Source organism: Belonocnema kinseyi, chromosome 10 (assembly GCF_010883055.1).
Source record: "Belonocnema kinseyi isolate 2016_QV_RU_SX_M_011 chromosome 10, B_treatae_v1, whole genome shotgun sequence".
In the NCBI taxonomy this organism is placed as follows: Eukaryota; Metazoa; Arthropoda; class Insecta; order Hymenoptera; family Cynipidae; genus Belonocnema; species Belonocnema kinseyi.
In genome coordinates this window covers 4118881-4132386 of record NC_046666.1, presented here as the reverse complement: position 1 = coordinate 4132386, position 13506 = coordinate 4118881, and the positions used below count along the sequence as shown (strand labels likewise).

Here is a 13506-nt window from a genome sequence, read left to right as displayed (position 1 = left end):
GAAGAACTTTTATATGGAAAGATTAATTTACTACTAAAAAAGACGAATGTTTAATAAAATTCAAGAATTCTGAACCAAAAAGTAGAATTTTCAACCAAAAAGTTCAATTTTTAAACAAAAAGAAAATTTACCACCAAAAAAGACGAATTTTCACCTAAAAAGAAGAATTTTTAAACAAAAAGATTAATTTACTACCAGGACAGACGAATTTTCAATAAAACTCAAGAATTACTAACCAAAACGTAGAATTTTCTACTAAACAAAAAGAAAGTTTACACAGAAAGATTAAATTACTACCTAAAAAGACGAATTTTTAATAAAACTCAAGAATTCTGAACAAAAGAATAGAACTTTCAACTAAAAAAGACCAATTTTAAACAAAAAATGTAATTTACCACAAAAAAAACAACTAGTTTTTAATCCGCATTCAAGAATTCTAAAAGAAAAAATAGAATTTTCAACTAGAAAAGAAGAATTTTTGAACAAAAAGATTAATTTACTATTAAAAAATTCGATCTTTTAACAAAATTCCAGAATTCTCAACCAAAAAGTAGAGTTTTCAACTAAAAAACAAAAACTTTTACACAGAAAGATTAATTTACTACAATAAAGACGAATTGTCAACTAAAAAAGAAGAATTTTTAAACGAAAAGATTAATTTACTACCAGGAAAGACGAATTTTCAATAAAATTAAAGAATTACTAACCAAAATGTAGAATTTTCTAGTAAAAAGGAAGAACTTTTATATGAAAAGATTAATTTACTACCAAAAAAGACGAATTTTTAATAAAATCGAAGAAATTTCAACCAAAAAAGATCAATTTTTAAACAAAAAGAAAATTTACTAACAAAAAAAAAAGAATTTTCAACTAAAAAAGAAGAATTTTTAAACGAAAAGATTAATTTACTACAAGGAAGGACGAATTTTTAATAAAATTCAAGAATTCTCAACCAAAAAGTAGAATTTTCAACCAAAAAAGATCAAGTTTTAAACAAAAAGAATAATTTACTACCAAAAAAGACGAATTTTCAGTAAAATTCAAGAATTACTAACAAAAAAGTAGAATTTTCAACTAAAAAAGAAGAACTTTTATATGAAAAGATTAATTTACTACTAAAAAAAATATATATAAACGAAATTTCAATCAAATTCAAGAATTCTGAACAAAAATGTAGAATTTTCAACTAAAAATGAAGAATTTTTAAACCAAAAGATGAATTTACTGCCAAATAAGAAATCCTTTGAAATATTTATAAAATTTTTAAATGCTGTTGAAAACTTAAAGCGTGTGTCGAAATCTTTTGAAATTTCTTAACGTTTTGTCAAATCTGTGGAAATCTTTGGTAATATTCTGTTCTGAAATTGAAGTTTTTACATTTACAGCAATAACAAAAAAGAACCTAAAAGTTATTCTAAATTGAAAAAGATTAATTTAATTTAAAAATGTATTAAATAATTTTTAACAATTAATTTTAAATTATAAAAAAAAAACTTAAAATTTATATTTTTGTGTTGAAAAATTAACTGAAATTTTTTCTGAATGAAAGCGAACTTGAAAAAAAATCGTTTTTTTAGTAAAAAATCTTCTGTTTTAGAATAAATTTCATCTTTCTTGTATAAAAATTCAACTATTTCGTTTAAAAAACATCATTTTTGGTTTAAAAAAATTCATATTTTGATCTTGAAAAGTCAACTGGAATCTTTTTTTTTTAATAAAAATTCATCTGTTTTAAAATAAATTTAATCTGTTTTGGATAAAAATGCAACTGTTTGGTAGGGAATTCAACAATTTTGTTAGAAAGTCATCCCTTTTGATTAAAAATTCGTCTTTTTGGATCGAATTTTTATCTTTTATTTCGAAATTCATCTGTTTTAGTAGAAATTTATTTTTTCTAATATGAAAATGCTGTTTTTTTATGATTCTTCTTTGCTTGAGTATTCAACTAAATATTTGTCTTGAAATATTTGATTGAATCAGTTTGTTAATACATCATTTTTTCTTGAAAATGATATTTTTAGTTAAAAATTCGTCTCTTTGGTGGAAAGTTAAACTATTTTGTTGAAAATTAATGTTTTTTTTTTAATTAAAAAATCAATTTTTTGGGTAAAACTTAAACTACATTGTTAATTTTTTTTTTATTGAAGGCGTATGTCTGGTTGAAAATTTAACTGTTTAGTTGGAAAACTTTTTTCATTTAAAATTAATTTTTTAACTGAAAGTGTAATTTTTTCTATCTTTTGAAGATAGATCTTCTTTATTTAAAAATTCTCATGTTTTTGTGAGAAAAAAAAATTTGTTGGTTTAAAATTTCATTTTTATTGAATAAAAATGCAACTGTTCGGTTCAAAATTAAACTATTTTGTTTAAAAGTAATACATTTTAGTTTAAAATTCTGCCGTTTTGTTGAAAATTTAACTATTTCGTAGAAAATTTACTTTTTGTTTAAAATTTATATTTGTGTGTTGAAAAATTAACTGAAATCTTTTCTGGAAGATAGCGATCTTTAAAAAAAATTATCGTTTTTAATTAAAAATTCCTCTGTTTTAGTATAAATTTCATCTTTCTTAGATAAAATGCAACTATTTGTTATAGAATTCAACAATTTCGTTAAAATTAATCTTTTTTGGTTTAAAAAATTCGTCTTTGGATTGAAAATTCTATTTTTTTTTCTGTAGAAACATATTTTTTGTTAAAAAATTCATATTTTGACGTTGAAGAGTTAACTAGAATCTTTTTTGGATGAAAATTTAACTATTCAAAAATTATTGTTTTAAATATCAATTCATCTATTTTAAGAGAAATTTAATCTTTTTTAGATAAAAATACAAGTATTTCGTAAAGAACTCAACAACTTAATTATAAAGTTATCCTTTTTGGTTAAAAATTGGTCTTTTTGGATTTATTTTTTACCTTTTATTTTGAAATTCGTCTGTTTTAGTAGAAATTTCATTTTTTGTGATGTAAAGGCTGTTATTTTATTTTTTATCTTTTTTAAAATGATTCTTCTTTGCTTGAGAATTCAACTACATACTTGGGTAAAACTTAAACTACATCATTAACATTTTTTTTTATTTAAGGTTTATATAATTTTTCCATTTTTTAAAGATATATCTGCTGTAGCTGAAAATTTTCATGTTTTTGTAAAAAATAATTTTCTTTGTTTAACATTTCATTTTTGTTGAATAAAAATACATCAGTTTCGTGAAAAATTAATTTTTTGCGGAAAAAACATATTTTTTGTTTGAAAATTCAACTTTTGCAGAGAAAATTCGTCTTTTCACTTGCAGGTTCAACAAAATTCGTCTTTGGTTTACATTTTTATTTATTTTTTTTTTATAAAGTTATAAACTTTATACAAAAAAAAAATGAATAAATAAATAAAAATGTGAATCAAAGATCACTGGGAAGTCTGAATTTTGCATTTGTATTTTAATTTTGCAGACCGAAAGGTGCCTATCGAGTGCCAAGAGCTTATGAGAGGTCCTTCCGCTGGAAACTCTCGCAGTTCCGCTTCTTATGTCAAACAAATGCATTGCCGAATCACATAAAAATTAGCGTTAGTCGACAAACCCTCTTTGAAGATTCATATCATCAAATTATGAACGCCGAGGCTTTTGCATTAAGACGTAGATTGTACATTATTTTTAAGGGTGAGGAAGGCTTAGACTACGGAGGAGTGTCGAGGTGAGATTTTTCTTTTAGCCCTTTTCTGTCTTTTAATTGGGACGACTGAAAAATCTCGAAAAATAAAATTCCCGACATTATAAAATTCCCGAATTAGAAAATTCTCGATTAATGAAATTCGCGAATAATAAAATTGCCGAAAAATAAAAATACCGATTTGGAAAATTCCCAAATAATAAAATATACGAATAATAAAATTACCGAAAAATAAAGATACCGAATTGGAAAATTCCCGTATAATAAAATTTTCGAATAGTAAAATTTCAGAATTATAAAATTCCCGAATTGCAAAATTCACGAATAATATAATTCTCGACAGTTTTTAATATTACCGAATTGGAAAATTCCCGAATTTTAACAATTAGATTTTTTTATAAATATATTTTATTTATTACAAATACAACAATAAGATATTAGTTTCAAAAATTATTTTTAACATTTACAATTTCGAAGCTTATTTCTTAAATTTAAAATAGCAATAATTTTAAATAAAATATTTCTAGGTAACACGTGTTTTTTTAGTGTTCACAGTATTTTAAAAAATACAAAAAGCGTTCGCAAAAATAAAATTTTAAATTTATATATATATATATCGAGTTTTCATTTCAAAAGCTTTGTAAGGTACAAAGAAAATTTAGGGATGATAATTTTTTTTTCTTCCAAGTGCACGTTTTTACAAATTTGGTAGGTGATACAAAATTAAATTCTTCTTTCAAAGAAAAAATGATTGCTTACATTTTTACTCTTTTTTTGGAATGTGCATAATATTTTTGAATAAAAAAAAATACAAAAAGCTTTCGCAAAAATGTAATTAAAAATTTTAAATAAATATATATATTAATTTAAAATTCAATTTTTGCTAACGCTTTTTGTATTTTTTTCAAATTCTATGCACGTTTTCAAAAAAAGTGTCAAAATGTGAGTCATTATTTTTTCTTTCAATTTAGAATTAAATTTTTGTATCGCTTTCCTTATTTTTGAACACTTGCGCTTGGAACAAAATTCTCGTTAAATTTTTTACGTATCTTGTAACGTTTTTCAAACAGACTCGAAATATAAATTTGTATATATATATTTATATATTAATTTTAAATTTTGTTTTTGCGAACGCTTTTTGTATTTTTTAAAATACTGTGAACATTAAAAAAACATGCGTTACCTAGAAATATTTTATTTGAAATTATTGCTATTTTTAATTCAAAAAATAAGCTTCAAAATTTTAAATGTTAAAAACAATTTTTGAAACTAATATATTATTATTGTATTAGTAATCAATAAAATATATTTATAAAAAATTCTAATTGTTAAAATTCGGGAATCTTACAATTCGGATATTTTATAAATTATTCGAGAATTTTATTATTCGGGAATTTTCCAATTCGGTATATTTATTTTTCGGCAATTTTATTATTCACGAATTTGATTATTCGAGAATTTTCTAATTGGGAAATTTTACTGTGTCGGGAATTTTATTTTTCGGGATTTTTCAGTCGTCCCTTTTAATTCGCACGAAAAGAAAATTTAAATATTGTTTTTTTGTTTTTTTTTTTTGTTGTATTTTTTATTTCAGAGAGTGGTTCTTCTTATTGAGTCACGAAGTACTGAATCCAATGTACTGCCTCTTTGAATATGCCAACAAGAGTAATTACAGTTTACAAATTAATCCAGCCTCTTATGTAAATCCAGACCATCTTCAATATTTCAAATTCATCGGCAGGTTTATCGCAATGGTGAGGACAATTTAAAAATATATTTTTCAATCCACTAGAACCCTTTATTTAGAATAAAATTCGGTTAATTTTACAATACTTTTTAAAATAGATTTTACAGAAAAATTTACATAATTTGAGAGACCGGAGAAAACCGGGAAATGACAGTGAATTGTTTTTTTTTACTAGGAATTTTAGAAATTTGTAGAAGAAAAATCTGTCGAAGTTCGATTTCAATAGTTTTTAAATAATTATTAGAATTGTTATGATTTCCAATTATGCTATTTTTTAGCTTACAATGCGTAATTCAAAAAAATTTTACTTACATTTTTATTTTAAAGAATTTTTAAATGCTTTCTAAAAGACTTGAACAAATAAAAAATAAAAGCCATTGATGTTGAAAATTTTGGATAAAAAACATTTTTATTTAACAAATAAATAATTTATTTTAAATTTATCTGTACTTTAAGTAATAAAAACTAAACAAAAAAGATTTGGCAAAACAATTTTACATCAGTTCAAAGTTGACGAATTTTCAGATTTTAACGTTAAACCTTAAAGTTTATAAACTATTTTCAACTTAAAAATAACTTCATAATAATATATTCTTATTAAATTCCGATAATTTTATTTTTGAATACAAATTTTCATGATTTATCAATTATATATTTTAAATTCAAAGTTCCAGATCTTCCTTCATATTATTTTTTACATTGAATTTAATAAATAAATTTATTAATATACTATTTTCTCTTAATTTTTACTGAAAATTCAACTATTCGATTGAAAATTGATAATTTTTATTTACAATTCAAACTATTCATTTGATAATTTAGTCAGAAGTCACAATTTAAAAGTACCCTCTTCCAAATAAAAAAAAAGTATTTCAAGTAGTTTTTGAAATTTTTCTGAATTAAAAAAAATTGGTTACATTAAGTTATATTCTTTTGACAAAAATTAATCTCTTTTTGAAAATGTAACTACTTTTTTCTATTTTTGGTTGAAAATTGATCTTTTTTTAAATGAAAATTCAATTATTTGGTTGAAAATTGATATTATTTATTTAAAATTCAAACTATTTATTTGATAATTTAGTCAGAAGTCACAATTTAAAATTGCCCTCTTCCAAATAAAAAAAAATTTCAAGTAGTTTTTGAAATTTTTCTGAATTATAAAAAAAATTGGTTACATTGTTCGTTGCAAATTTATCTTTTGTTTTTACTTAAAAGTTCTACTAGTCGCAGTTAAAATTTAAATTCTTTTTTTCTTAAAATTAATCTCTTTTTGAAAATGTAACTACTTTTTTTTATTTTTAGTTGAAAATTTATGTTTTTTTAAAATGAAAATTCAACTATTTGGTTGAAAATTGATATTTTTTATTTAAAATTAATTTTTTCAGCTGGGAAATGACAGTGAATTGTTTTTTTTTTACCAGGAATTTTAGAAATTTGTAGAAGAAAAATCTGTCGAAGTTCGATTTCAACAGTTTTTAAATAATTATTAGAATTGTTATGTTTTCTAATTATGCTATTTTTTAGCTTACAATGCGTACTCATTGATGTTGAAAATTTTGGATAAAAAACATTTTTATTTAACAAATAAATAATTTATTTTAAATTTATCTGTACTTTAAGTAATAAAAACTAAACAAAAAAGATTTGACAAAACGATTTTACATCAGTTCAAAGTTGACGAATTTTCAGATTTTAACGTTAAACCTTAAAGTTTATAAACTATTTTCAACTTAAAAATAACTTCATAATAATATATTCTAATTAAAGGATTTTATTAAATTTAAAATATTCTTTCTGTCTGAAATATTCAACTTTTAACCCATTCAGTATGAAAATTTTAATTAAAAAAAAAGATTAATTATTGAATATTTAGCAATATTTGAATTTTTATTCAAGACAAGTAAATTAAAACCAAATATTTAATGAAAAAGAATCTTTAACTGAAGTTTTTGACATAGAAAACCTGGAATCGTTAAAATTTCGAAAAATGCTTAATTTTTAAGTGAAAATTTAAAATTTGGATGTATAATTTACAAATGAACATCTGTAGAAAAAAATTAAAGTAATTTTAAGAGGTATTCAGGAGTTTTAAAAAGATTGAAAATTTTGTTTAAAACTTTGAAAAACTGTTTAAATATTCTCTTGAAATAATTTTTCAAACTGAAAAGTTATTTTTAATTTTCCTAGGGATCTTTAAGAAAATGTTTTTATTCTTTTGAAGCCTTTTACAATTCTTGAAAAGAATCTAATTTTTTTGTTTAAATTTCGTCTATAAATAATAAATGTTTAATTGTTATTTATATATCCAAATTGTAATGAAATTTTCTAAAATTTGCAGAATTTTCTGAAAATTGTAGAAAAAATTCAATTCATTTTGACAGATATTTAGAAGTTCTGAAAAAATTTCCAAAATAATTATAAATTTAAAACAACTTCAAGATTTCTCAAGATTTTAAAATAAATTTTTTAAGCTTTCCAAGGATGTTTAAACTATTTAAAAGAAAATAATTGAATTTCTAATTTAATAAGTGTTCAGTTAAAATTTTTTCAATTTTTCAATATTTGATGTTTCTAGCATGAAATTCCTTAAAATGATATAATTTTGAAAATTTTAAAGTTTATTGATTGATTTTTTAAACTTAGAGCATTGGAAATATTAACGTGGATTTATATTTTTTATACTGAATCTTTAGATTTTTGAAAAACTTTCAAAATTTTAGCTTTACAATTATAATAGTTCGATTTAAAAAGTGTTTAATTTATAAGCAAAATTGTTAAATTTTGATTTATAAATAACAATGTACGCTTATTATTTGTAGAAAAAATTTGAGTAATTTTAAGATATATTTAAAATCGAAGTTAATATTTTTACAAATAATGAGTGTTCTGACAAAAAATTCAAAAATTATTTTTAATTTGAAAAAATTTAAAAACACTTCTAGATTTGTCAAGATTTTGAAATAAAATTTTAAAGCTTTTCAAGGATGCCGTGACTATTTAAAATAAAAATAATTTTTCAAATTGTGATTTTTATATATGATTATATCATTCAGTTTAGAATGCTTAATTCGAAAATCTTTCACTTTAAAAATTTTCCATTTTAGATTTTCTAATTTTTAAAAGGATATATTTAAATTTAAAGAATTTTAAAATGAAGTTTTAAAGGTTAAAAAAATTAGAAGTTTTCAAAATCGAAGATTTTTGTATAAAAAATAAGGAGACCGCCGGACAGGAAAACTGGGAATTTTACGAATTTTCAGAAGAAAAATCTGCCCAGGTTCGATTTCAAACATTTTAAAAATAATTAAAGTGAAGCTTTGAAGATTTAAATAATAAAAATTAAAAGAATTTGAAGTTGAAATTTTTTTATAATAAACAGTTTTATTTTATCAACTATAAATATAAATAAACAAATTATTCTAAAAATGGTAACTGTTTCAATCCGAAAGTCTTGATAAGAATTGAAATTAATATATTATTTATTCCGATAATTTTATTTTTAAATAAAAATTTGTGTGATTTATCAATAATATATTTTTAATTCAGAGTTTCAGTTCTTGCTTTATACTATTTTTCATATTAAATTTAATGAACAAATTTATTAATATATTATTTATATTAATTTTGTTTAGCTATTAAAAAATGTAAACGTGCGTTTTACTGTTTTCACTTTAAAATAAATCTATAATAATATAATCATAATTAAAGTCTTTTTTATTAAATTTGAAATATTGTGAGTCTAAATTATTTAATTTTTATCCCATTTAATTTGAAATTTCTTAATCTAGAAAAAAAAAGTATTTCATATTTAACAATATTTCAGTTTTCATTTAAGACGAAGAAATTGAAACCAAATATTTAAAAGAAAACAATTTTAAACTGAATTGTTTTATAGAGAAAACTTCGAATCTTTAAATTTTCGAAGAACTTTTTAACTTTTAGCGTTCCAATTTTAATTTTTCTATTTTGTACAAAAAAAAGATTAAATTTCTACTAAAACAGATGAATTTTTAAATCAAAGACAAATTAAAAAATAAAGTTGGACTTTTTAATAAAATTGTTGAATTTTTAAGCAAACAGTTGTATCTCTATTTAAGAAAGATCTATTTTCTGCTAAAATGGATACATTTTAAAAATAAAAACACAAATTTTCAAACGAATATTTGAATTTACATCCACAAAATTATAATTTGACTTTTCAAAATCAGAGTATGAGTTTTAAATAAGAATTAATTTTTCTAAAAAGATACTTAAATTTTCAAGAAAACAGTTGAATTTTCAACTAAAAAGGATTACTTTTTAACCAAACTGTTGTATTTTCAACTAAACAGTTGCATTTTTATCCAAAAGAGATGAAATTTCTACTAAAACAGATGAATTTTTAAATCAAAAAAATAAATTTAAAAAAAAAATTTGACTTTTTAACAAAACTGTTGAATTTTCAACCAAACAGTTGTATTTTTACCCAAGAAAAATGTAGTTTCTACTAAAATATATAATTTTTAAACATAAGAAAACAAATTAAAAAAAAATAGTTGAATTTTCATCCAGAAGAGATTTTAATTTGACTTTTGAACATCAGAGTATGAGTTTTAAATAAGAAGCAATTTTTCTAAAAAGATACTTGAATTTTCAAATAAGAAGTATTATTTTTTAACAACATTTTTGTATTTCCGACCAAACAGTTGCATTTTTATCCAAAAAAGATGAAATTTCTATTAAAACAGATGAATTTTTAAATCAAAAAGACAAATTTAAAAAAAATCTTTAGATTTTCGAAGAACTTTTCAACTTTTAGCATTCCAATTTTAATTTTTCTATTTCGTACAAAAAAAAAGATGAAATTTCTATCAAAACAGATGAATTTTTAAATCAAAAAGACAAATTAAAAAAAAATCTTTAGATTTTCGAAGAACTTTTCAACTTTTAGCATTCCAATTTTAATTTTTCTATTTCGTACAAAAAAAAAGATTAAATTTCTACTAAAACAGATGAATTTTTAAATCAAAAAGACAAATTTAGAAAAAAAAGTTGGACTTTTTAACAAAATTGTTTCATTTTTAACCAAATAGTTGTATTTTTATTGAATAAAAATGCAGTTTCTGCTAAAATAGATAAATTTTTTAAATAAAAACACAAATTAAAAAAAAAAAGTTGAATTTTCATCAAAAATAGATTTGAATCCACTTATCGAACACCAAAATATGAGTTTTAAACAAGTTAATTTTCTACGAAATAGTTGAATTACAAAAAAAAAAGGTTGAATACTTTACCCTGAGCATTATAATAATTAATGACCAAAATATTAAATTTGCATTAATTCAAACCTAGAATATTTGATGAACGGAATAAAACAATGTCAAATTAAAATTGAAAAATTACAAATTTGCACTGCTTGACAACTATTGAAACTTACAGGAATACCCTGACTTTTGGAAAAAATTTTATAATTTCGTGACTTTTCACTAAACAATAAAATTTCCTACTTTACAAAATTGTTATTGGCTACGTTTGTTTTTCACTTGAACATATTTCTTTGGCGTGCACAGTTAAATTTTTAATAAATTTATGTTGTATTAGTTTCCCAAAAATTACGTCATTAATATCAAATAAAAATTTTTTTATTCTAAATATGTATTTTTTGGCTTTTGGTTAAATAAAATAAGAGTGACGCCAAAATTCGCCTATTTTTTGGACCTCCCTGGCGACCGAGTAAAAAAATATAAAAATATGTTACTTGTTTTGAAATTATTCGTAATTGAAAATCAAAGTTAGCATCGCTTTTCGTTTCATAAAAATTTCAAAAAATTACCAGGAGATCCTAGAAAAATTAAAAAATCTAAAATACCACTATTTTTCACATCAACAGTGAAGATTTTATTTAATTTTTTGGGGGTTTTCTCAACCCCTAAATAGGGATAATTTTTTGAAAATTTTTCAAAAACGAAAAGCGATGCTCATTATGGTTTTTAATGACTCACTCTTTTACAGTAATTTTTCAAATTGAGAATGATTCTGGGATCAAATAAAAGTTGATTTAAATCCATTGTTTTTGTGTTCAGGCGCTTTATCATGGACGATTTATCTACAGCGGATTTACAATGCCATTTTACAAAAGAATGCTAAATAAAAAATTAATAATGAAGGATATCGAATCGATTGATCCCGAATTTTACAAGTCCCTCGTCTGGATAAAAGAGAACAATATCGACGAGTGTGGACTCGAATTGTATTACAGTGTTGATTTTGAGATTCTCGGACAAGTGATACATCACGAATTGAAGGAAGGAGGTGACAAAATTCGTGTCGTCGAAGACAATAAAGAAGAGTACATTAGATTAATGACCGAGTGGCGAATGACTCGGGGAATTGAAGAGCAGACCAAAGCCTTTTTGGAGGGATTTAACTCGGTTGTTCCCCTCGAGTGGCTCAAATATTTTGATGAACGAGAACTCGAACTGATGTTGTGTGGAATGCAGGAAATTGATGTCGAGGATTGGCAGCGAAACACAATCTACAGGCATTATACGAGAAATAGTAAACAGGTGCTGTGGTTCTGGCAGGTTAGTCATTTTTTTTTTTTTTTTTTTTTTTTTTTTTAAAGATCTTAAATTTATTTCCTGGGGGGCGACTTGGCCGGGGATTTAATTTAAAAACCGGGAATTTACTTTTGATCAAGGTGAAATTCAAGTTTTTATTATTTGAATGATTTTTGTCAAGGTGGAAATGTGATTTCTAATAAATAAAATCAAGAATCTAAAGACAAAATTTGGACAGCCGAATATTCTTATTCAGGTACCAAGGAAAACCGGGAAATGACTGAATTAATTTTTTGACTGGGAATTTAAGAAAAATTTTGGCAAACTTTGATTTCAAAAGTTTTTGAATAATTTTCTAAATTTTTATTTTTTATAAATTATATCATTGAGTTTAGAATGCTTAATTCGAAAATTTTTAAGCATATATTTTAATTTAAAGAATTTTAAAATGCAGTTTTAAAGGATTAAAAAATCAAAATTTTTTTTAATCGAAGATTTTTTAAATAAAAAACAGGGTGGTCGTCGGACCGAGAATTTGACGAATTTTCAGAAGAAAAATCCGCTCAAATTCGATTTTTAACAGTTTTTGAAATCTGAACAATAATTGATTTGACCAAACAATTTTAGATCCGTTCAAAATTTGAGAATTTCCAGATTGTAACTGTTTTAATTCGAAATTCTTGATAAGAATTGAAATTAATATATCATTGATTCCGATAATTTTATTTTTGAATACAAATTTTCGTGATTTATGAATTATATATTTTTAATTCAAAGTTCCAGATCTTCCTTCATATTATTTTTTACATTGAATTTAATAAATAAATTTATTAATATACTATTTTCTCTTAATTTTTACTGAAAATGTAACTATTCGGTTGGAAATTGATAATTTTTATTTAAAATTCAAACTATTTATTTGATAATTTAGTCAGAAGTCACAATTTAAAAGTACCCTCTTCCAAATAAAAAAAAATATTTCAGGTAGTTTTTGAAATTTTTCTGAATTAAAAAAAATTGGTTACATAATTTTTCTGAATTAAAAAAAAATTGGTTACATTAAGTTATATTCTTTTGACAAAAATTAACCTCTTTTTGAAAATGTAACTACTTTTTTCTATTTTTGGTTGAAAATTTATCTTTTTTTAAATGAAAATTCAATTATTTGGTTGAAAATTGATATTTTTTATTTAAAATTCAAACTATTTATTTGATAATTTAGTCAGAAGTCACAATTTAAAAGTACCCTCTTCCAAATAAAAAAAAAGTATTTCAAATATTTTTGAAATTTTTCGGAATTATAACAAAAAAATTGGTTACATTGTTCGTTGCAAATTTATCTTTTGCTTTTACTTGAAAATTTAACTAGTTGCAGTTCAAAGTTATATTTTTTTGTCAAAAATTAAACTCTTTTTGAAAATGTAACTACTTTTTTCTATTTTTGGTTGAAAATTGATCTTTTTTTAAATGAAAATTCAATTATTTGGTTGAAAATTGATATTTTTTATTTAAAATTCAAACTATTTATTTGATAATTTAGTCAGAAGTCACAATTTA

At 22.1% G+C, this 13506-nt stretch overlaps 1 protein-coding gene across 1 annotated transcript in view; it reads left to right on the top strand.

Moving 5' to 3' along the window:
• LOC117182254 (E3 ubiquitin-protein ligase Su(dx)) overlaps positions 1-13506 on the top strand; it is a 55919-nt gene that overhangs the window by 29210 nt on the left and 13203 nt on the right. Inside the window, exons 5-7 of the mRNA XM_033375362.1 lie at positions 3445-3687; positions 5258-5417; positions 11473-11973. Coding sequence (XP_033231253.1) covers positions 3445-3687; positions 5258-5417; positions 11473-11973 — 904 coding nt within the window. The remainder of the gene's footprint in view (positions 1-3444; positions 3688-5257; positions 5418-11472; positions 11974-13506) is intronic.